We start from the raw sequence: 24,741 nt of genomic DNA, 5'->3' as shown, positions 1-24,741 counted from the left end.
ATGCTGCTGATCCCACTGCACCACAGCAGGAACTCCCACCATCACTTATTTTTTCAAAAACATTTATTTGCTTGTTTATTTAGCCACACTGGTAGCATGTGGAAGTTCCTAGGTCAGGGATCGAACCTGAGTCATGGTAGTGACAACACTGAACCCTTAACCACTAGACCACCAAGAATCTCCCCATCAATTCTTCTAATTTTAACCTATTCATGTCTTCATATTTAATGTGGATTTCTTTTAGGTACAGCTGGATCATGCATTTTTATCCAGTTTGATAGTCTATGCCTTTTAACTGAAGTTTTTAGATCATTAATGTGTAATGTAATTATCGATATGGTTGCATTTAAATCTGCCATTTTTTGAGTTCCTTGGTGGTGTATCAGTTAAGGACTTGGCATTGTCCTTGCAGTGGCTTGAGTTCAATCCCTGGCCCATGCCATCAGTGTGGCAAAAAAAAAAAAAAAAAATCTACCATTTAAAAATTTTGTATTTATCTCATTTGCTCTTTGTTCCCCTTTTCCTTTTCTTCTTTCTCTCAGATTAATTGAATAGCTTTATTTGATTCACTTTCTCTCTTTTATTGGATTATAAACTATAATTCCTTGAGGTGTTATTTTAATTATTCCTTAGGGTGTGTAGTATGCATCCTTAACATGTCAGTCTATCTTCAAGTAATATAACACTTGATATGTTAAGAATCTTACAGCATTGTATTTCATTTCACTCCTTTTTTATTGTCATAAATTGTACTTCAACATATGTATAAACCCCAAAACACATTGCTATTTTTGTTTTAAACAGCTAGCAATCTTTTAAAGAGATTTTAAAGTCAGTAAAAGTGTTTTATGTTTACCAAACATATTTATCTTTTCTGGCACTCTTCATTAGAGAAGATCCATTTTCCTTCTGTGTGTAGGACTTGAACCTCTCTGGTAATACAGGTCTGCTGATGATTAATTCTTTCAGCTTTTGCATGTTTGAAAAAGGTTTTACTTTGCTTTCATGTTTAAAAATATATTTTTACTGATTATAGAAAATTTGGTTTGCCAATACTGTTGAGGATTTTTGCATCTATAGTCATCAGATACTGGCCTGTAAGTTTTTTTTGCTGTCTCTTTGTCTAATTTTAGTATCAGAGTGAAGCTGACCTTGCAGAATGAATGTGGGGGAGTATTCCCTTCTCTTCAGGTTTTTTTTGAAATAGTTTGAGGATAGATACTAGCTTTTCTTTATGTTTGGCAGAATTCCCCTGTGAAGCTATCCTGTCCTGGACTTTTGTTTTCTGGGTGTTTTTTGATTACTATTAAATTTCACTACTGATTGGTCTTTCAGATTGTCAGTTTCTTCTCAATTGAGTCTTAAAAAGATTGTACATTTCTAGAAACTTACCCATTTCTTCTAGGTTGTTCCGTGTGTTCGCATATAATTGTTCATAGTCTTCTCATGACTTTCAAAGTCTGATACTGGTTTTAATTTCTTGTCTTTCTTTTATTTGGGTTCTGTCTTTTTTCTTAAAGAGCCTGGCTAAAGGCTTGTCAATTTTATATTTCAAAAAATCAGCCCTAGGAGTTCCCTTTGTGCCTCAGTGGTTAACAAACCTGACTAGGATCCATGAGGATGTGAGTCCAGTCCCTGGCCTTGCTTGGTGGGTTGGGGATCCAGCATTGCTGTGAGCTGTGGTGTAGGCTGGCAGCTGTAGCTGCGATTTGACCTCTAGCCTGGGAACTTATATATGCCGAAGGTGTGGCCCCTAAAAAACAAACAAACAAAAAGTCAGCTCTTGGTTTCACTGATCCTTTTTATTTTTGTTGGTTTCTATTTTATTTCCTCTTTGATCTTTCTTCCTTCCTTTTGCTGACATTGGGCTTTGTTTGTTCTTTTTCTAATTCTTTTAGGTGTAGATTGAGATTTTGTTTCTTGAGGTAGGCCTGTTTTGCTATAAACTTTTCTCTTAGAAATATTTTTGCAGCATCCCATAGGCTTTGGAAAGCTGTGTTGTTATTTTTGTCTCAAGGTATTTTCTGTTATCCCCTTTGAGGACACTTTACCTCACAGAGCATTCCTACAACAGGAAGTGGCTGATGGAATCTACAACTTAATTTTGTATTTTGTCATAAATGCATGTTGTCATCAGGTCATCTTGCCTTCTGATGTGTTTGATGATGAAAGGAAATGAATGAGGTAGGCAGGCATCTTCTATTAGTATGTAATATTTTATTCTTAGGAAGTGTAACATAGGAGTTTCTGTCATGGCTCAGTGGTTAATGAATGCAACTAGGAACCATGAGGTTGCGGGTTTGATCCCTGCCCTCACTCAGTGGGTTAAGGATCCTGTGTTGCCATGAGCTGTGGTATAGGTTGAAGATGAGGCTTGGCTCTGGCATTGCTGTAGCTCCTAGAAAAGGCAAAAAAGGACCAAAAAAAAAAAAGTGTAACATGGCCCGATTTCATTTCAATTTTTTTTTTTTTTTTTGCTTTTTAGGGCCATACTCATGGCATATGGAGGTTCCCAGGCTAGGGGTCGAATCAGAGCTGTAGCCACCAGCCTACACCAGAGCCACAGCATCACGGGATCCAGAGCGGCATCTGTGACCTACACCACAGCTCAAAGAAATGCCGGATCCCTAACCCACTGAGCAAGGCCAGGGATCGAACCTGAAACCTCATGGTTCCAAGTTGGATTCGTTAACCACTGAGCCACAACGGAAACTCCTTAGCCAGAATTTAAGTGCACGTAAAGTCATGCTGAACTCAAAAGAATTTCTTTAAATTATAAGCTGCCTTCTGCACAAAAGCCAATGGCATTTCCTATGGCTGCCATAACAAACTTCTGCAAATTTAGTAGCTTAAAACAACAGAAACTTACTTGGTTCTCAAGGCCAGAAATCCAAAATCAGTTTCACTGGGCCCAAATCAAGGGTCATTAGGACCAAGATCTGCTGTAGGACAGAATCTTTCTCCTTGCCTTTCCAGCTTCCTTGGCCTGTGGCCACATCACTCAGATCTCTTCCTGTTGTCACACTGTCTTCTCTTCTGTCTGAAACTTCTTTTATAAGGACACTTACAATTACATCTGGAACATACCTAGAGAACCCAGGATATTTTCCTCATCTCAAAATTTTTAATCACATCTGCAAAGTCCATTTTTACTACATAAGGTAACATTCACAAGTTCCAGGTACTAAGGCTTGCAAATAGATCAAGTTAAAATTCTGTCACTTTGTTCACAAGTAAGTTTTGCAGAGAACTAAGTCTAGATTATCTCCTCCCATCACCATTTCTGTATTATTTCCTTATAAATACAAGACCATACAACCCAACTTACCCAGGATAGTCTTCAGTAATTATTACTTTTGTGCTCAGAAGTTTCCTGGGTAAGGTATATAGTCTTCCTCTTTATAAACAGCCTTAAGAAATTGGGAAATTCCCTTTGTGGCTCAGTGGGTTAAGAACACAACGTAGTCTCTGTTAGGACATGGGTTTATTCCTGGGTCAGTGGGTTAAGGATCCGGCATTGCTGTAGGCTATGACTTAGGTTGCAGATGTGGTTGGGATCCAGTGTTGCTGTGGCTGTGGTGTAGGCCTGTGGCTGTGGCTCTAGTTCAACCTCTGGCCCAGGAATTTCGACATGCTGCATGTGTGGCCATAAAATAAATAAATATGATAATAAATTGAGCTCTCCTGGGGAAAAACACTATTTAAACTACAATTTGGGTCTCCACAGGGCAGAAAGTTCTCTTCGAATTGTTTTAAAGCCAAAGCCATTTACTATTGCTTGGAGATCTATTTCCTGTTCACACCACAAATACTCAAGATTTTTTCAGGCATCCTTTCTTGAAGACTCCAAGTGGTCGAAAACTGATGAAAACTCAGTGGCAAAACCAGTTTGAGGATAAAACTTAGTCACAGGCTCAGGTCTGATTGGTAACCTTCCAGGCTACTACGCAGGTATGGGTACAGTATACGTAGGAATAATAAGTTGGCCCCACTAGTTCTTTGTAGAGCTTTGTCAACAGTAGAAAGGATAGAAAACTCCATCTTTCATACCCCACATCTTTTTGGCTTCACATACTGTGTCCAGTATGTTCCCTATTTTCAAAGTTAGTTTGAGCCCACATGAGAATGATTATGAATTTACCCAATACTATGATAGATGAATAAACTGCCTATCTTCCTATTTAAAGAATAAATGGAAAAGCTTGAATGTAGTATTTATTTTATGAATTTACATGTGAGGTCATTTACAAAAGAAAAGATACAGATGCATCTTTCAGTGTAGTTTCAAATATTTTTCAGAACAGGCAAAATAGTCCATGAGGATTTGGAATGATAGTACTGAATGGCACATGCTTCATTTTCCTTTGTGATTTTTTACCCAACCCCAAGGAGTAGAAAGGAAGAAGAAAATATCAGTACTACTATAAATACAGCCATGCAAATAAAAACTTCTTTTTTAATTCAGAGGTTATTTGGAGATGAAGAACATTTCTGTATTCAGGGCTTATTATAGTAGGTGCATAATTTAAGAACTACGATGCAGAGCTCTAAAACTTTCCACTATAAAAATCATCTTACATTAACTGCCCCCACCAATTACTTAGAGGCCCCTCAATATTTTCCTGACTTTGGAAGAGTCATTTCTAGTAGCTTCTAAAAAGCATTTTAGATAAAATCTTTTTGGTTTCAGTAGGATAAAGCACCCTTTTAAATAGGGGTAAAATGCTCATTTACTTCCAACAATGTAAACTCCAATTAGATTTCATTTCCAGCAAAGTAGAACTGAAGGCTTGCTCTTTTATTATACTCAGACTTAAGTAAACCACTCCCCACTCTGAATATCTCAAAACCAGAGACGTTTTAAGAGCACAACTAGGAGTTCTCGTTGTGGCTCAGCAGTTAACAAACCTGACTAATATCCATGAGGACTCGGGTTTGATCCCTGGGCTCACTCAGCAGGTTAAAGATATGGTGTTGCTGCAAGCTGTGGTGTAGGTCGCAGATGCAGCTTGGATCCCGCCTTTCTGTGGCTGTGGTGTAGGCTAGCAGCTACAGCTCCGACTCACCCATGACCTGGAAACTTCGACATGCTGAGGATGTGGCCCTAAAAAGACTAAAAAACAAAACCAACCCCCCGACAATTAACCTCTCCTCCCCACCAGAAAAATCCAGCATATAAGCAAAAGGATTATCTATAAAAGTGACAGTTGGAAAACACATAAAGTGATTCTAAGTAAGAGGGTGAGGTAAAGGTAAAAGGAACAAAATAAAAATCTATCAGTACACCTAGTGAAGACCTGGACGTGGGCTATCCGCCTGACCTTAAAAGACCAAAGTTCAGCATCTTTGAAAATACTGGCTCGAAATCTCTTTTAAGGACATGTAGCCATAGTTGAGAAGCATTAAACTTGTCATTTCAGGAAATATTATATACTTCTGGCTTTGAAAGTTATATCCTTTTTGAGCTTTTAGCCACATTTTCATTAGAAAATTTTAATTATCATACTTCATATATACAGTCAACCTGCATTTTCTTTAAAAAGTACACTATTAAATAGTACCAATTGTAGAAAATAGCCATGGGCAATTATAAACATATCCATTTTATCTTACCTTTTGCCTGGTCCACTGTCCCATTAATACTCACGTCTTCTAGCACATATATCAATTAGAATATCTTGCTTCTGCATAATTTAGTGGATGAAAACCATCTGTTGTGGATTTTAAGAATGACATATATTATCCACTTGAGATGAAGGAGGTCAAAAGGCATTGCCACTGCATCTAACATTCTGCAGAATCAGAGGCATTGTACATGCTGACAGTTTAAAGGGCCTCTCAATTCTGTGGCCATAAAATCAAAATCTGCACTTAAGCTTTGTTTCCTTCAAAAAAAAACTAAAAGGGATTAATAAAATCTAAGAGAATACTATTTTACAGCAGTTACTATGTTACCAACATGCTGTAAACCTCTAAGTCATACATACATACACACACGCACACAAGCACACCAAGACAAAAATCGTAAACATCATCACTCCCCTACCCCCCTCAAGAAAAAAAGTCAAATCAACAAATCAAAGTTTTTATTTGCATGGCCAATTATCATTTGTACTCTTTGCAACTTTATTTTAATATCCCTTTAACAGGTTCTAAGCTTTTGCTGCACAGGGAATAAAAGCTGCAACACTGCAAACTTTCTTCAACAGCCACTCCCACAACACCTAAACATGAAACAGATGTAACAAATGACAACTGCACAAACAGATATACTAAGTTCCACCATTCAACACAGTTCATGACAGTGTCTTTAGGGTTCAGTTGAAGAGGGGGTAAACTTCTAAAAAGAGGGTCATTTTCCTTCCCCCATATTTTACAATGTTGGTGGTTTTAATCCATATTTCTTTGCAACTTCTGTCTGGGCATGGGCAGCATCACAGAGTGAGTAGAGATGAGCCATCTCCATTTCTGATTTGGCCAGGTTAATAGCTTTGTTGAACATGTCAATGGCTTTTTCCATGTTTCCTCTAAAAGAACAAAAAATTCAGATTCAACAAGTACTTCACAGAATGCAATGAAGTTTATAAGTGATGCTACATGGAGCCTGAACTTTAAGTTTCAGCTGTGATGCTAATAAAATGCTTCTAACAAAATAATGCATAGAACATAGAAAACAATGAATATTAGCTATTATTACAAATGCTGCGTGCTTACATTGCACTACCTGTGGTCTTTGTTTACAGGTAACAACAATGAGACTACAGAAATTACTTATTTACTGACTGATTGGCCAAGCCCACAGCATGTGGAAGTTCCCAGGCCAGGTATCAAACCAGAGCCACAGCAGTGACACTGCTGGATCCTTAACCTCATGTGCCACTAGGGAAATCCCAAATGACTTATTTAAAATCATAATACTGATTTGGCTAAATTTTGCACGGTTCTACTGCATTATGAGGCTAGAAACCAGTGACACAGCCTCTGAGAAGGGTATTCAAGGGCCTTACCTTCACAGATCTGTGCAAGCCTTACCAGCATATCCCCATCCCCCACACCTCTACTCAAATCACACAGGTCTCCCTGACTTCTCTGTACCACAACACTTATGCACATGATGCTTAGAAACTTAAATTTCTAAGTTGCAAAGAGTACAAATGATAATTGGCCATGCAAATAAAAACTTTGCAATTTCCAGTCAAACCTCACCTTTCTAAGGCCCAGTTCAAATATAATAGCCTTATGAAAAGTATTTTCCCCTTTCTTTGCTAGAGGAATTGGCTGCTCCCTCCCCAGTGCTCCCACTGTTTGACTGTCATTCTATGTATAGTTAGATGAGTAGGTATTTGTTTACACTAATCTTAGTAGATCCTTAATTGACACCTTTCAATTCCCAGAACCTAGTACAATGCCTAGTAACCAGTACCTGTTTTTTGAACAAATGGATAAGTATGATTGGTCAAAAAAAAAAAAAAAAAATATATATATGTATATATATATATATAAAATTTACCTCTTAGAGTCTAATTGTGGTTAAGCTTTATATACTTGTCAAGAATCAAGTCCCCAATATATATATATGCCAGGAGGACTCTAAGAAGTATAGTGTGCCTCTGGGCTGACTATAGTTAATCTCCTGTTACATATATTGCTAAATAACAGACCTTTGTTGTTGCTGTTTTTTTAAAAATAACTTCAGAGTTCCTGTCATGGTTCAGTGGTTAATGATCCTGACTAGGATCCATGATGACTTGGGTTTGATCCCTGACCTCCCTCAGTGGGTTAAGGATCCGGTGTGGCTGTCAGCTGTGATGTAGGCCGGCAGTTGCAGCTCCAATTTGACCCCTATATCCTGGGAATCTCCCCATATGCCAGGTGCGGCCCTAAAAAAAACAAAAAGCAAGCAAACAAACAAACAAAAACAACTTCAAGAGTTCATGTTCTGATATTAGGTAGATAGATTTGTTAAATCCTAGAATAATCAGCAATTTCATTCATTCACAATCATTTGCCTATTTTTAAGGCAGCATTCAGAATATTAAAATAGGAATTCCCATTGTGGCTCAGTGGTTAATGAATCTGACTAGGAACCATGAGATTGCAGGTTCAATCCCTGGCCTTGCTCAGCGGGTTAAGGATCCGGCATTGCCACGAGCTGTGGTGTGGGTTGCAGACACGGCTCAGATCCCGTGTTGCTGTGGCTCTGGCGTAGGCCGGCAGCTGCGGCTCCAATTAGACCCCCAGCCTGGGAACCTCCATATGCCGTGGGAGCAGCCCTAGAAAAGGCAAAAAGACAAAAAAACAAACAAACAAACAAACAAAAAAAACTGAAATATCCCCATAAATCAGAGTTCCTGAATTAGACTTAAATGCAAGGTTTTCTATGTGTGTTTTAGGAAAAATCCACAGCTTTGCTCAAAAGATTAATAACTACAACTCTATACTATTCTAGTATGAGAATATTTTATTCACATTAAGACTGAAAATTAAGAAATATTTACATGGAAGTGTCAGTTTAGAATGGTTCAAAAGAATAACAAAAATTTTGATATATAATGGCCTACTCTAGAGCAGAGAGAGAGGACCCCAGGAAGGACTGTATGACAGTAATTAAGACAACTACCAGTTTCTGACAAGGGATGGTGTCAAGATCAGTTATTTTAGCATCAATGAAATATAGGCTCATATTCTCTTTCTACTACTGACTCATCATATACTCTTGTTAATTTAAACTGTCTGGGCATCAGTTTCTACACTTTTCAATTAAAGTGAGGATCATATAATCTCAACTTTTATAAAGACTGGAGTAAAGATCAACTGAAATATTTGGAAAACACCTAAAGTTCAATACCTGGTCAAGAGTAGATACTCAAATGGATGGCAATGCCTTGTCAAGATGGTATTATATACTACTCTAAATTTTATGGCATAAACAGCTGTCACCTGTTAATGGTGGATCTCAAGTGCAACTTTGGATAAACATTTACAGAAAACACTTAAGTTATGGAAGTCAGAACTGCAAAAAATCTTATTCAACTCCCTGATTTTAAAGAAAACTCCGGTTCAGAGGTGATGGTGCAACAAGCCCAGTCACTTGGCTGTAGCAGGATCTAGCTCTGCAGGCAGCATGGCTGCCAGTCCTTATGCTACACTGCACTAAGTAACCTACTGACATTTTTTTTCTTCAACAGAAATAATACAGGTGAAAAGAGGAAAGAAAACAACAGGTATTAGAGAAAGATCAAGTATCCCTTTCGTAGGCTTGACTTTAACAACTTTTATGTGACTTTTAAATTAGAAAAACAATGAAACAAGGCAATTCAAAGTTGTACAGTTTCCAAGGAATCTCTCCTCAAAAGGTGTAGTAACACATTAAGACTTTAACCTGTCTAGGAGTTCCCTCATGGTGCAGCAGAAACAATCTAACTAGGAACCATGAGGTTGCGGGTTCAATCCCTGGCCTCGATCAGTGGGTTAAGGATCCAGAGTTGCTGTGAGTTGTGGTGTATGCGGGCAGTTGCAGCTCCGATTAGACCCTAGCCTGGGAACCTCCATATGCCATAGGTGCGGCCCTAAAAAGCCAAAAAAAAAAAAAAAAAAACCAATAAAAAAACAAACAAAAAAACCCTTAACCTATCTATAAGAAGAAGAATGAAAGAAATATCAATGGAGCTGCCCTAAATTTCCTGAGGACAGACTCTAGAAGTTACCTTTGTACTTCAATAGTTCCCATGGTTTCATATGCAAAATCACACTTATTGTCAATTTCAATAGCCTTGCTGATAAGCTCCAAACCTCTATCCAGATCTTGCTTCCACTGAAGTTGAAGTAAACTGCAAATGCAAAACAGCAGTCAGACGTGACCATGGCCCAGTATCAAAAGGATTCCAAGCCTGACTCAATTAATGCTCTCAATGAATTTATAATTTACAATGAAAAACAAAATCTAAGAGTATAAAATCAGCATTAAATTTCCCCCTCAATTTATATTGTTCCTGTAGTTTAAATTCCTCATTCTGAAAAGTGTCCAATGTTCTAGGCTCTATTATTAACAAACTTTGCATAGCCTAGTGTTTTACTTTGTATAAATTTAAGTGAAGTTTAAAAATTGTAGTTCAAGTACACTAGAACAGGAAAAATATATTTTACTGTTCTCTATTTGGATATAAGTGACACTTGACAGGGTGTTCAGAACTAAAATCCTTAAGCTAGAGGGAAAACAGCACATTTACTGTTATATAAGAATGAAACATAAGGAGTTCCTACAGTGGTGCAGTGGGTTAAGATCCAGCATTATTTCTGTGGGGTGGGTCTGATCTCTGGTGAAGGATCTGGCATTGCCACAGCTGTTGTGTAGGCGGCAGCTGCGGCTCGGATTCAATCCCTGGCCTGAGAACCTCTAGATGCCACAAGTGTGAGAAAGAAAGAAAATGGGGGGGGGGGGGGGAAGAAGGGAGAAAGGGAGGAAGGAAGGGGGAAAGAAAGGAAAAAAGAAGAAAGGAAAAAAGGAAGGTAGGGAAGAAGGAAGATAAGTAAAACAAAAAAAATACAGTGAAGCATCCACAGCATTAAGATATTCATCAGGAGTTCCCGTCGTGGCTCAGTGCTTAATGAACCTGACTAGTATCCCTGAGGACCTGGGTTCCATTCCTGGCCTCGCTCAGTGGGTTAAGGATCCAGCATTGCTGTGAGCTGTGGTGTAGGTCACAGATGTGGCTCGGATCACGAGTTGCTGTGGCTGTGGCCTTGGCTGGCAGCTACAGCTCTGAATCGACTCCTATCCTGGGAACCTCCATGTGCCTTGGGTGTAGCCCTAAAAAGATAAAAGACAGTAAATAAATAAATAATAAAAAAGAAACCAATCAATTACCTCACTACTACTCTCTACCACAATCCCCTTCCTCAGTGACCAAAAAAAAAAAAAAAAAATCCATGTTATTACTATGCAAGAAATTTAGTTTCTTATTGGAATGAACAGACCCACAAATATACATACCCTTTATGAACATATGTTGTGGCATTATCTGGTTCCAAATCAATACATTTATCATACATTTCATCAGCTTTACCAAACTGCTGTTGATCTGTTAATGCCTATGTGAAGAGATACTTTAGTTAAATTTAGGTAACTGCCACCCTAAGCAGTTAAAAGTATATTGCTTATTGATTATTAAAATTTACTTTGTTTAACCACTCATTAGCAAATTATGATGTTTTGGGGATATAAACGTGATTTAAAATGCTATATCTTAATTACTGGGGTTTTTACATGGCATTGTTAAAAATGCGAAATCTTAACTGTTCTTTTTGTTGTTAGTAGCATGCAGCAGGAGATGATCTGATAAACTGCAGAATACAGAAAAGCACTCTTGGTGCCAGTTCTCACATCAGATTCTCACAGGTACACTCATGTCCTCATCATAATTTATCCTAATACATTCTAAGAAATTAATGACAATACTCATTTAGAAGGATAAGTTCAGTTAAGTATATTAACTGTTATCTTTGGAGTCATTCCCAAAAATGATTGGAAAAAAAAGGCAGCTACAATCAACTTATTTTATGTGGATACTAACCAGATCATGCTCTAACTCTGAGGGTTGGCCAGCACCTAAGCTCAAACTTCAGGGTTCAAAGAAAAAAGTTATACTATATAACTATATATAACTATCTCCCTATACATATAAATAAAGTTAGTACATATAGTGAACAAACTTTAGAAGCAGGATCAAAGAATAGAAATTTTAGTGTAGTCTTATAACGGTAGTGCTTATAAGAAGATGCTGAGTAAGCCCAAACCCATTTTGAAGGTAACACAATGACAGAAAAATGTGCAATCAGGAAACCTCTGCAAAACACTTTTTCCTAATACTGGTTTCTTTAAAAGCCAGTCACCTCTGCTTTTAGCTGCTTAAAGAAATCTGTACCAGAAAAGCCCTTCTAATTTTATTTCAGTTATGAGGATGGTGCTGTCACCTGGTTTGTTCCTAATTAAATATAAAGCTTAAACCCGTGGATCTATGCAATAAAACCGTCATACAGTTATAAAGTGTTTTAGCCTTATTTAAACTTCTGTACAGTCTATACCTTTTTTTTTTTTTTTTGCTGTGGTGTGCACTGAGTGGCTTCATGTTGGGATCTCAGTATCCAGGCCAGGGATTGAACCTGGGCCGAAGTAATAAAAGCACTGAGTCCTAATCACTAGACCATCAGGGAACTCCAAATTCTATAAAATTTTATATTATATACTACATACTTACACAATTAATAAAGCATGTAATTAGCAATCAATATTAGTTTTTTTTTTTTTTTTGCCACACCCATTGCACATGGAAGTTCCCAGACCATGGACTGAATTTGAGCCACCACTGTGACCTATACCACAGCTGTGGCAACGCCAGATCACTAACTCACTGCTCCAGACTGGGGATCAAACCTGTGCCTCAGCAGAGATCTGAGCCAATGCAGAGAGAAGGCCGATCCTTAACCTGCTGTGCTACAGCAGGAACTCCTATTTTCACTTTTTAATTATACTCTGAAGTCTTTGAAAACTTATTAATTTTAAGCCATCCATTTAAGAATGATTAACTTCTTATAGCCACAGTTAGTTTTTCCTCTAACTAAATGATCTCTGAATGACTGTTTTTAGTCTTTAAATTGAAAGCTTTTAGTATCTACAAAAACCAGCCATCTCAAAACTATATGCATTTTCTCAATTTTTTTTTGTCTTTTTCTGGGGCTGCACTCACGACATCTGGAGGTTCCCAGACTAGGGGTCTAATCAGAGCTAGAGCTGCTGGCCTACACCACAGCCACAGCAACGCCAGATCTAAGTCGTGTCTGAAACCTACACCACAGCATGACAATGCTGGATTCTTAACCCACTGAGCAAGGCCAGGGATCAAGCCCAAAACTTCATGATTCCTAGTCGGATTCGTTAACCACTGAGCCACGATGGGAACTCCTACATTTTCTCATTCTTTTTATTCCAAGGAAATGACCCCTCCATCCCCCCAAAAATCACAGAAATAGGAAGCATTTAAAAATGACTATTTATGGGGACTTCCCATTGTGGCTCAGCAGAAACGAGCTCAACTAGAATCCATGAAGATGCAGGTTCAATCCCTGGTCTTGTTTAGTGTGTTAAGGATCTTGTGTTGCTGTGAACTATGGTCTAGATTGCAGACACAGCTTGGATCCCACATTGCTATGGCTGTGGTATAGGCTGGCAGCTGTAGTTCTGATTCAACCCCTAGCCTGGGAACTTCCATGTGCTGCAGTTGAACCAAAAAAAAAAAAAAAAAAAAAAACCAGAAAAAAATTTGCTGCTGATTATGTGCTCTATTAATTGTGAAAGTATATACTATATAATATAAAATTTTATAGAACTGAGAGTCCCCTGGTGGTCTAAGACTCAGCACTACCACCTGGGGTTCAATCCCTGGTCTGGGAACTGAGGTTCCACATCAAGCTGCTGCACACTATGGCGCCAAAATAAAAATAAATAATAAATTTAGAAGCCCAGTTAGAAGGAAAAAAAAAAAGCTTCCCCATGTCATGGTTTTCAAACTGTATAGTACAGGGAAGTCCTCTTGAGGTGGATTCAGGACCATCCTAGGGACCAAGTAAAACAAAGCAGTAACACAGCCATCTGCTTCCACAGAAGCTGCAACCAGGAAGGCTCTATTTTCTGATTTTCACACTAGGATTCAGTATATGAATGAAGTTCTTTAAAAAACGACTGCCAACTGAAAAAATATGAAAAATGACATTTACCTGGGCATATAATGCATAGCCTTCAGCACACTTTGGAAATTTTTTTATGACCTCTTCAAAACCTTTCATAGCTGCTTGGATTTGTGAAGAATTGTTTCCTGTATATGCCTGGCGATACTGTGTAAAAAAATCAAAACAGACTTATTAAATCAAGAACTGAAAAACTCAGGAATGTTAACATATTATAAAAGTCACACAAAATTACATAAATATTTCCAGAAAAGCAGGTGATTTCCTAACATAACTTGCTCATCTAAAAGGGTAACCCATACAACTCAACAGCACAAAAACAATCAAGTGAAAAATGGGCAGAAGACCTAAATAGACATTTCTCCAAAGAAGACAAATGGCCAACATGAAAAAATACTTAACATCGCTAATTATTGGAGAAATGCAAATCAAAACTACAATGAGGTACCACCTCACACCAGTCAGAATGGCCATAACTATTAAGACTACAAATAACAAATGCTGGAGAGGGTGCAGAGAAAAGGGAACCTTCCTTCACTATTGGTGGGAACGTAAATTAGTACAACCACTATGGGAAATAGTATGGAGGCACCTCAGAAAACTAAATATAGAACTACCATATGACCCAGCAGTCCCACTCCTGGGCATATATCCGGACAAAACTTTCCTTGAAAAAGATACATGCACCCCTATGTTCACTGCAGCACTCTTCACAATAGCCAAGACATGGAAACAACTCATATGTCCATCAAGAGAGGAACTGATTAAGAAGATATGGTACATATACACAATGGAATACTACTCAGCCACAAAAAGGAACAAAATAATGCCATTTGCAGCAACATGGATGGAACTGGAGACTCTCATACTAAGTGAAGTAAGTCAGAGAAAGACAAATACCATATGATATCACATATACCTCAGATCTAATATATGGCACAAATGAATCTATCTACAGAAAAGAAACAAACTCATGGACATGGAGACCAGATTTGTGTTTGCTGCAGGGAAGGGGAAGGGGAAGGGAGTGGGATGGATTGGGAGTTTGGGGTTAGGAGATGCTAACTATTGCATTTGGAGTGGATAAGCAATGAGATCCTGCTGTATTGCACAGGGAAATATATCCAATCACTTCTGATGGAACATGATGGAGGATAATGTGAGAAAAAGAATGTATATATATGTATGATTGTGTCACTTTGCTATACAGCAGAAGTGGACAGATCATTGTAAATCAACTATAATAAAAAAAATTAAAAAAATAAAAGGGTAACCCAGAAGTATCTTTAGAGCAGAGACCCCACAGGCTATGTACAATTTGGAACCCTGCTCCAAATTGTATATAATCTTTATTTTATTAGACTTTATTGCCACTACACAATTTTAAGATGTTCAATACTCTAGAAAGCTATAACTTTTTTTTTTGTCTTTTTTGTTGTTGTTGTTGCTATTTCTTCGGCTGCTCTCGCGGCATATGGAGGTTCCCAGGCTAGGGGTCCAATTGGAGCTGTAGCCGCTGGCCTATGCCGGAGCCACCGCAATGCGGGATCCGAGCCGCGTCTGCAACCTACACCACAGCTCACAGCAACGCCGGATCGTTAACCCACTGAGCAAGGGCAGGGACCGAACCCGCAACCTCATGGTTCCTAGTCGGATTTGTTAACCACTGCGCCACGACGGGAACTCCCCTAGAAAGCTATAACTTCTAAGAAGTTAACTTTGCATATAAGTAGGGGAATTTTAAATTCAATATAATTTATTACTTTATTAAAAGTGTGATAAAGCTCATTCATCTAATAACATTTTTTTTTTTTTTTAGGGCCATATCTGAGGCATGTGGAAGTTCCCAGGCTAGGGACTGACTGAATCTGAGCAGCAGCAGCTGCCAGCCCACACCACAACCACAACCACAACCACACAGGATCTGAGCTGCATCTGCAACCTACACCACAGCTCATGGCAACGCCAGATTCTTAACCCATTGAGTGAGGCCAGGTATTGAATCCACATCCTCATGGATACTAGTCAGGTTCTTAACCCGCTGAGCCACAACAGGAACGCCCTCTAATAACATTTTAAATGACTAATATAAATGTGATTGTGACCCGATTTCTTTCTTTAAAAGAAAAATTGTTTCAGGATTCAGGTTATAGGATTAACTGGTCATTTCATTAGGAATGGCCTTATTTTACCTGATTTTCAGTTTTGTGTTTCTGAATATTAATAGCTTTATAGAAGTGAAATGAGAGATGAGTTACATGGTGTCATGACTGGAGAGTATTTCCTCAAAATGCTTCTGTCCTTTGTACTGGTTTATGGTAGAGAGGTTAGAACAGTGCTGTTTAATGGGGCATAAAACCAGGGACAAATATCTATCAAGATGAACTTAAAGGAGTTGCCATCGTGGCGCAGTGGAAACAATCCGACTAGGAACCATGAGGCTGAAGGTTCAACCCCTGGCCTTGCTCCGTGGGTTAAAGATCTGCTGTTGCCGTGAGCTGTGGTGTAGGTCGCAGATTCGGCTTGGATCTGGCGTTGCTGTGACTCTGGCATGGGCTGGCAGTTGTAGCTTCAATTAGACCCCTAGCGTAGGAACTGCCATATGCTGCAGGTGCAGCCCTAAAGAACAACAAAAAAAAGAGATTAACTTAAATAAAACATCCAGAGAAATGAAGTACTTCAAGTAGCACTACACTTCTATTTCCCTAAACTGACATGTTTTTCTCCCTGTTAGTTATCCTTTGAGGGAGAAAAATAGATTTCCTAGGCAATGAAATACTCATTTTTGTTAATGATGGGGAATACTGATGTTTAGGAAAATAGAAAAGAAAGTAGAACTTACCAATGCAAAACATTTCTGAGCTTGTGCCAGAGCAGACTCGGGTCTTAATCGAATACATTCATCAAAATCTGCCACTGCTTCTTCAACTTGATCAAGCAATATTTTCAGCTAAGGAAAAACAATATACAAATAAACATAGTTCAAAATAACAACTACACCAGTTAATAAGTATATACACTACACAGCTCAGCATAATGCTAAGCATGAAATTATTCAATACAGAATTACTTTCTAGAAACCACAAGCTAGAAATTATAATTTTAATGCAAAGATTTTAAACTTAAAATTTGTTTCCTTTTTTTTTTTTTTTTTTAAATCTTTTTATGGCCACACCCACGACACATGGAGCTTCCCAGGCTAGAGGTCTAATTGGAGCTGTAGCCGTTGGCCTATGCCAGAGCCACAGCAATGCAGGATCCGCGCCTCGTCTACAATTTACACCATAGCTCATGGCAATGCCAGATCCTTAACCCACTGAGTGAGGCCAGGGCGCGAACCCACAACCTCATGGTTCCTAGTTGGATTCGTTCCCGCTGTGCCATGATGGGAACTCCCCAATTTTTTTAAAAGCACTCTAAACCTACCATTTTTGATAATTCTCAGGTAATTTTTCTTACAGAAAATAAAGTATCTCTGTATTTTCAAATTTCAAAGTAGATCAGACATTAGATAATTATCGTTCAAATTAATCTTAAGATAGTATCAGTAGGGATTAATAATTTTAGGGTAATCTGAACACCTCTAAAGACCATGCTGACAGAAATATTAGGTAAAATTCTCCATTTGAAAGAACTTGAGCTTGTTTCTTATTATATGGATTAGCCTATTATTTTCTACTCTAATGCATTCCAAGAAGTCATGTCAAACAAGCCATGTTTTCTCTAGATGAGGCTGAAACTGGGAACTATTTTCTTCACTATGTATTTTTTACTAAAAAACAAATATACATGTCATAAAACTCCATTCAGAAAAGATTTTGTTTAGTACTGTTTAGATAGTCCAGGCTCATATTTCCTTACAGCAAGATGCCCACAAAAACCATTCTGTTGATTCTAGCATAAACTCCAAATGGTCACCTAATGGTTTGGGTTTATTTTCAATTTTTTAAATTTGTCACTACATGTTTTTAATGTTTTATTCATTGAAAAACCTATGAACCAGAAACACCTGAAAAACAAACAAACTGGAAAGTCAACTTTTGTAGCCTTTCTCTTCTGTCTCTCTTTCACAATTCCAAAATTATAACAATAAATGTTCAACATGGGACTGAGTAAATGCTAACCCAAATTGTAAACCACTCTGATACTCTGTTTGCAGCTATCAGAAATGATAACAGATTACTGTATAGCACAGGGAACTATATCTAATCTCCTGGGATAGATCATGATGGAAAAAAATATTAAAAAAGAATGTATATGTTATGACTGAGCTACTTTGACGTACAGCAGAAATTAGTGTACTTTAAATCAACCATACTTTCACATAAAAAAGTGATATAAGAAAACTTTAACACATTCTCAAAAATGGAATTTAACTCCTCAGTTAAAACACCAGAACTCTTGATGAGAAAATTAATTTACCTGTCCTCGGTGGTGATAAACATCAGCATTCTGAGGATCAATGTCGGCAGCCATGTTAAAATCCTGAGTAGACAGCAAAGGCTGTTGCTGTTGCATGTACATGCTGCCTCTTTTGATAAGAGCATTTGCTCGGAGCTATATACACAAAATGAGAAAAGATTCATCATTACTACTTTTATTCTAATTAAAGTTTTTTTTTTTTTTTTAAATAACAGCTTTACTGAGATTTAATTCACATACCATAAGGCTCACCCTTTTAACATATTCAGAGTTGTGCAACCATCACCACTATCTAATTCTACAACATTTTCACCACCCTCAAAAGAAACTTTTTTTGGTTACTGGTACTTACCTTAACTTCTTGTAAAAAAAAGTAATTTAAATTAAGCATTTATTGGCGTTCTCTCATGGCATAGCGGGTTAAGGATCCACCATTGTCACTGCAGCGGCTTGGTCACTAAGGAACCACTGCTTAAAGTATTGAAGATTTCCTCCTTTGTTTCTTCTAAGAGTTTTACAGTTTTGGATCTAACATTTAGGTCTCTGATCCATTCTGGGGTCATTTCTGTACACTGCATATAACAGGCATCATTACTACTTGCCATTAAGACAAAGTCATGATCATGAAATAACAGGATTCTTTTCTAAAATTTTTTCAAGGCAAAGTACATACAAATATCTTCCTCAATGAAACAGGAATGCCCTCACGACAATAACAAAGACATGTAACAAGACATATTCTGTAATCATCAAAGTCGGCAGGAAATAAAATTAAAGACAACTACTACTAGGGTATCTACAACGTGAAAACCTCATTTTTGAAAAGGACTTCTTTTTTTTCAGCCACACCTGTGGCATATGGAACTTCCTGGGCCAGGGACTGAATCAGAGCAGCATTTGTAGCCTACGCCACAGCCATGGCAATGTTGGATCCTTTACTCACAGTGCCAGGCTGGGGTTCAAACCAGGGCCTCCACAGAGACAAGCTAGATCATTAAACTACTGTGTCACAGCAAGAACTCCAAAAAGGACTTTTAACAAATACTTAAAAAATTTTTAACTTTTTTGCAGTGCCTATGGCATGTGGAAGTTCCCAGGCCAGGGACTGAACCACAGCTGCAACCCAAGCCGCTGCAGTGACAATGGTGGATCCTTAACCTGCTGTGCCACAAGAGAACGCCAATAAATGCTTAATTTAAATTACTTTTGTTTACAAGAAGTTAAGGTAATTTGCTAACAAATACTTAGGCCTTGAAAACAACTTTCATTTTTCACAAAAGATATGAATGAATGGAAGTAAACAAAGCCAGAGGAAACAGAGATGTTCACCAGCTTGTAAGGAACTGGTGGTTCACTTCTGTGCTCGTGTAATTCAACAAATCCCTCCACCAAATCTTAATCATGAAAATAACTGCATACACATAAGAACACTTAGAAAATGAAATGTTCCAACTACACAACTGCAAAAACTTTTGGTATACTTCAGTATGTTTCTTTTCTTTTTTACTTTTGCATTTTTTTAGGGCCATACCATAGCACATGGAAGCTCCCAGGCTAGGGGTAGAATCAGAGCTGTGCCACCAATGTACACCACAGCCACAGCAACATGAGATCTGAGTCACATCTGCAACCTACACCACAGCTCAGGACAACATTGGATCCCCGACCCAATTAGTGAGGCCAGGGATCGAACCTGTATCCTCAAGGATACTAGTCGGATTAATTTCCGCTGAGCCACAATGGGAATTCCCAGTATATTTCTATATCATATTTTTAATTTCTTCTTTTTTTAGGGCGGTACCCTCAGCATATAGAAGTTCTAGGCTAGGGGTCTAAATGGAGGTACAGCTGCCAGGCTGAACCACAGCCACAGCAATGCAGCATCTGAGCCATATCTGTGACCTACACCACAGGTCACAGCAATGCCAGATCCTTAATCCACTGAGGGAGGCTAGGAATCAAACCTGCAACCTCATGGATACCAGTTGGGTTGGTTACTGCTGAGCCTTGACAGGAATTCCTATATCATATTTTTAGACCCTGTTTTTTCTTCATGTAAAATAAAATCTTTCAGAATATATTAAATGTGTTTATTTTTATTAAATGCCTTTTACAGCCTTGTACTACACACTGCATGTTACTTACAATATTACCTATAGCACTGCTATATCACCCTTACCCCTACCCCAAATATAGTCCAATATATAGTCCCCACTCTATGGGGAAGTGGAAGTTACCAGATGCCATGGGGAAAAAAATCCTTTCTTATTTAAAGATAACTATTACTGATATTTATGTTTCAGTTTCACTGCACCAACTAAATCATCATTAGGTATATAGTTCCTTCCTAAACAAAAGTTTTTTGGAAAATGGAAACTGAAATGCCAATACATACTAAAATCCTCATTTTTATTTATTGTTAATTTTTTCACATGCACACACACAGAGTTTTAAATGTACCTTCACATTAGCTTCTTTCAAGCTGATGACCTTATCTAAATCTGGTTTGGCTGCGTTGGCGTTGCCAATTAGCAGGTAGAAGGTAGCTCGTAGTAATAATGCTTCTGCCATATATTTGCCTTGAGCATCTATTTCTTTTGAGCATTCACTTATGATTTTATCATAGTTTTCTTCTTCCATATACTGTTTGGCCTTTAAATATCCAGAACTGAAAATAAAATGAGCATAGGAAATTATCAGTAAATTTTATTATCTATTACTAATAAAATGAACATAAAAATTACTAAGAAAAGATCAAATGCTAAAACTTGCCCCATTTAGTATATCTGAGTTAAGCAGTTATCCTTTTCCCCTTAACAACTTAATCAGCCAGTGTTGGAATGGTATAGGGCAGGAGGGTAACATATTAGGATTTTTGATGCAGACAGAAATTGTTTCCTTGGAGAGTTTTGAAAAAGGAAACAGCAGAGAAAATGGCAGAAACCTAGAGTTATCACCCAGGCTTCAACACTTAGATATGTGAAAAGATAAGCTAATGACAGACTGATCTGCAGCACTGGAAAGGATCCGATTTTATTTTCCTTCTAGTCTGTGGCACACTGATGGCCCTCAACAGTTATTGTGTGACTAACAGAAAGAACAGGGAAACAAAATAACCAAGTGAGTCTAAGGTCACAGAACCCAAGGGAAAAGGTGTGACCCGAGTTTACTTTGTAAAGATCACTCTGGCCATGTTCTGGAAAATGGATTGTAAGGGAACAAGAACTGGAGGTGGGAAAATATCTGAAAAGGCTCTCATCCAGAAGTTGTGCTGTTTTCACGTAAAAGAACAGACCTGGAATGAAATGAATAGGTGGAAATATCAAAGAGGTAAATTTAAAGGAAGACTTTTCCATCAAATAGGCTTAAAGAAAACACCTTTCCCCTACTTTTTAAAAAGCAGTGACCACATATTATTACTCTTCTAAGATGATGACTTCTATTGAGAATGCTTGTAGAAGGGATTTTTTTGAACTGAGAAGGAATTTTCACTAGATGACCTTTAAGGGGTCTTACAAATATAAGGCATGTAAATTATATTTTTTCATTTCGTTTGCTATATATTCTAAATAGAAGAAAATGGCAAGTGACTTAAAAGTTATGTCAGTCAAAATCTTATATACTCTGCTAACCTTTCCTATAATAACATTCTAATATCCCCTACACTCTAGTTTTATTCCTCAGGTCACTAGGGTAAGATAATCATTATTAAATCAAAATGAAAGTAGTAACAGTTCCTATTTATTGAGAACCTAAGTGATAGATGCTTGCAAACATGATCTCTAAACCACACAATAAGCCTCAAAGGAATTATTATTAGCCCCATTTAAAAAATGATGGAGTTCCCATCGAAGCGCAGTGGAAACAAATCCGACTAGGAACCATGAGGTTTCAGGTTGGATCCCCGGCCTTGCTCAGTGGGTTAAGGATCCGGTATTGCCATAAGCTATGGTGTAGGCTGCAGACATGGCTCGGATCTGGCGTTGCTGTGGCTGTGGTGTAGGCCAGCAGCTGCAGCTCCAATTCGACCCCTAGCCTGGGAACCTCCATATGCCATAGGTACAGCCCTAAAAAGAAAAAAGACAGAAACAAACAAACAAACAAAAAAAACCCCCCAAAAAAACAGAAAAAAGATGAAGCTACTAAGGCTCAGAGTAAAATGGAATTCAAAAACTTAGAACCAATTTCTATTAGTATTCTGGTGAGAAACAGCTATGTCCTGCTACCTATCAATATAGCTTTTAGAATAATTACATTAACTTCACTGTAGTTTTTCTGGGATAGGGACTACTTCCTAACCAGAATAGGCAATTATTGGCACCATCTTAAACATTTACTTCCCACCTTAAAATCTTCTAAAGTGATTGCTTATCAATTAACTCAAATCTGAACATCTTGGCACAATTATGAACACACAATATCCTCCCTTTAAAGATGGCCAACAATGGTAGAAAAATTGGGAGATACAAATCAAAAGCAATTTTTCCTTAAACCTTCCAATATGCTAGAGATGAAAAATTATGCTCTGCTATAAGAACAGTATTCCCTTTTCTTCCAAACTCATTAGAAAATGCCATGTTGATAATAATGTTATACCTTCTCTTAGAGAAGAGAGCCAGCTTCAAGAGCAAAATCAAAGTACTGATAAAAACAAATGGTTAAGCAGGCATTTGACCTCCAGTTGTAAACATAGCATCTTGTACTTTGGTTTCAGCTCTCTACAGGAGCAAATACAAACCCAAAGAATGGCGTTTTCCTAGACAAGGAGTAAAAAACCTTAAAGAAAGACACTCTTTTGGACACTCCTTAAAATTTAATTATAAACTTCCTTGAACTAAAATATCTGGATACTGAGTTATACCATCATTTTTAAGTTAGTTAGTGCCTCTATTCAAACACAATCAACCACTTGACTCATGAGGAGATCTCTTGAGAATATAATGTAGGAACTTAAAAGCAGGGCAGATACTTGGCAGTACTGAGTCACCAGGGACGCAATTTTCAGGGCATAATAGACGTGTGTGAAGAGAAGTATTTTTTTTATAACATTATTATTATTGTTATTATTATTATTTTATTATATTAACATCTGTCTAGAGTAGATTTTTTTGGCGTTAGAGTCCCACTTTGGCTCTGTAGCTGCAAATTACTTCCACAATGCCTCCCCCAAAACATTAAGCAGATACTATACTCAACACACTTACTTTTCTTTCACTTCTAAAGCCTCCCCTTCCTTGTCTTTATCTTCATCAGACTTCTCTCCTTTAAGCATTGGCTGAGAAATTATATCATCAGTAAAAGAACTGAAGTAAGATTTGATAAACTGTGGAGATGGCATCAGAGGTTCACGATTCTGAAATTAATCATATTTAAATACATCAACATAGAAAACACTAACCAAAGAAACAGGTACATTTGTAGAACACTGAGAACCTCTGTCATAAAAACTGGAATCTTATTTTCAAATAATTAAAGAACATCAGGCTCCAAACTAAGGGGCAATAGACAGTGGAAATAGTAATATTTTGCCAGCCCCAGCTGTTCAAAATAGTTTTTAAAGGAGAACCTCTCCCCTCTCCAAAAGATATAAAAAGTCAAGAACACTCAATAAAAGAAGGTGAAATCTGGAACACAGAAGACAAATTACTGCTGAATTAAAATTATCTCCTTCTGGTTCCTGTCCTAGAAAATTAACATCTCAATTTACTACTCAAGACCACATCTTACTCAAGTTCTAGAATGTTAAGTCCATTTACCATGGGCTTTCATTTGTCTTCTACTTGCACCGCATCTGAGATCTCCATTATAGTAAGTGCCACTGAAAGTCAGAATGAAATCCTATTTCCTGTTTTAATCATTTACTTTTTCACATGGAAACCTGATTCATAATTACAGAAATATTTTTCTCCTTATTACACTTAAGATGACAAAGTTTTAAAGAAAGAGGGAAAAGTGAGTAATGTAGCCAAAGGGATCTCATAACATATTTTGGATTCTTACCCAATATAATTTGTTATTTTGGTAGATTTAATATCTTTGTAAGTAAATGATTTAATCTAGGATAGATGTAAGAAAACTGGAAGTTCCTTTTGTGGCTCCTCAATGGGTTATGAACCTGACTAGTATCCATGAGGATGCGGGTTCAATCCCTGGCCTTACTCAGTGGGTTAACAATCTGGCATTGCTGGGGGGTGTGTCACAGACCAATAGCTGTAGATCTGATTTGACCCCTACCTAGCCTAGGAACTTCCATATGCCACACTAAAAAGCAAAAAAAAAAAAAAAAAAAGAAAACTGAATGAGAAAATCTCATTTTTTTTTTTCCTTTTTGGTACTTTCTGGGGAGAGATTCAGTTATGTCTTAATTAAGGATTATACAAATAAATACTATTTTAAATCAAATGGTCACCTACCAAATGATAAATATGCCTAATTTAAGTATTTCACTAAAGACTGTTGAGTTGGAATTTATAAGTGGCAATCATTTATCATTTCAGGGCAAAAGCTTAAACAAAGTTAAACAGCACTTACTGAAGCTGAGTAAATCATTAATGTCTTTTAGTTTTCTATTTCAGC

The 24,741-nt window shown here is 37.6% G+C and overlaps 1 protein-coding gene across 2 annotated transcripts in view; it reads right to left on the bottom strand.

The window, feature by feature from the left end:
* Nucleotides 1-6,071: 6,071 nt before the first annotated feature.
* TOMM70 (translocase of outer mitochondrial membrane 70) overlaps nt 6,072-24,741 on the bottom strand; it is a 47,478-nt gene continuing 28,808 nt past the window's right edge. The window contains exons 5-12 of one of the 2 annotated variants that reach the window (XM_047793739.1): nt 23,370-23,518; nt 20,626-20,833; nt 18,166-18,300; nt 16,586-16,693; nt 13,774-13,890; nt 10,994-11,091; nt 9,708-9,830; nt 6,072-6,527 (exon numbers count right to left, since the gene is read on the bottom strand). In XM_047793739.1, the coding sequence (XP_047649695.1) occupies nt 6,374-6,527; nt 9,708-9,830; nt 10,994-11,091; nt 13,774-13,890; nt 16,586-16,693; nt 18,166-18,300; nt 20,626-20,833; nt 23,370-23,518 (1,092 nt within the window). In that variant the 3' untranslated portion in view covers nt 6,072-6,373. The remainder of the gene's footprint in view (nt 6,528-9,707; nt 9,831-10,993; nt 11,092-13,773; nt 13,891-16,585; nt 16,694-18,165; nt 18,301-20,625; nt 20,834-23,369; nt 23,519-24,741) is intronic. The other variant, XM_047793748.1, reaches the window with a different exon arrangement.

This window comes from Phacochoerus africanus, chromosome 1, assembly GCF_016906955.1.
Source record: "Phacochoerus africanus isolate WHEZ1 chromosome 1, ROS_Pafr_v1, whole genome shotgun sequence".
Classification (NCBI taxonomy): Eukaryota; Metazoa; Chordata; class Mammalia; order Artiodactyla; family Suidae; genus Phacochoerus; species Phacochoerus africanus.
This window is presented reverse-complemented; position numbering and strand designations above follow the sequence as displayed.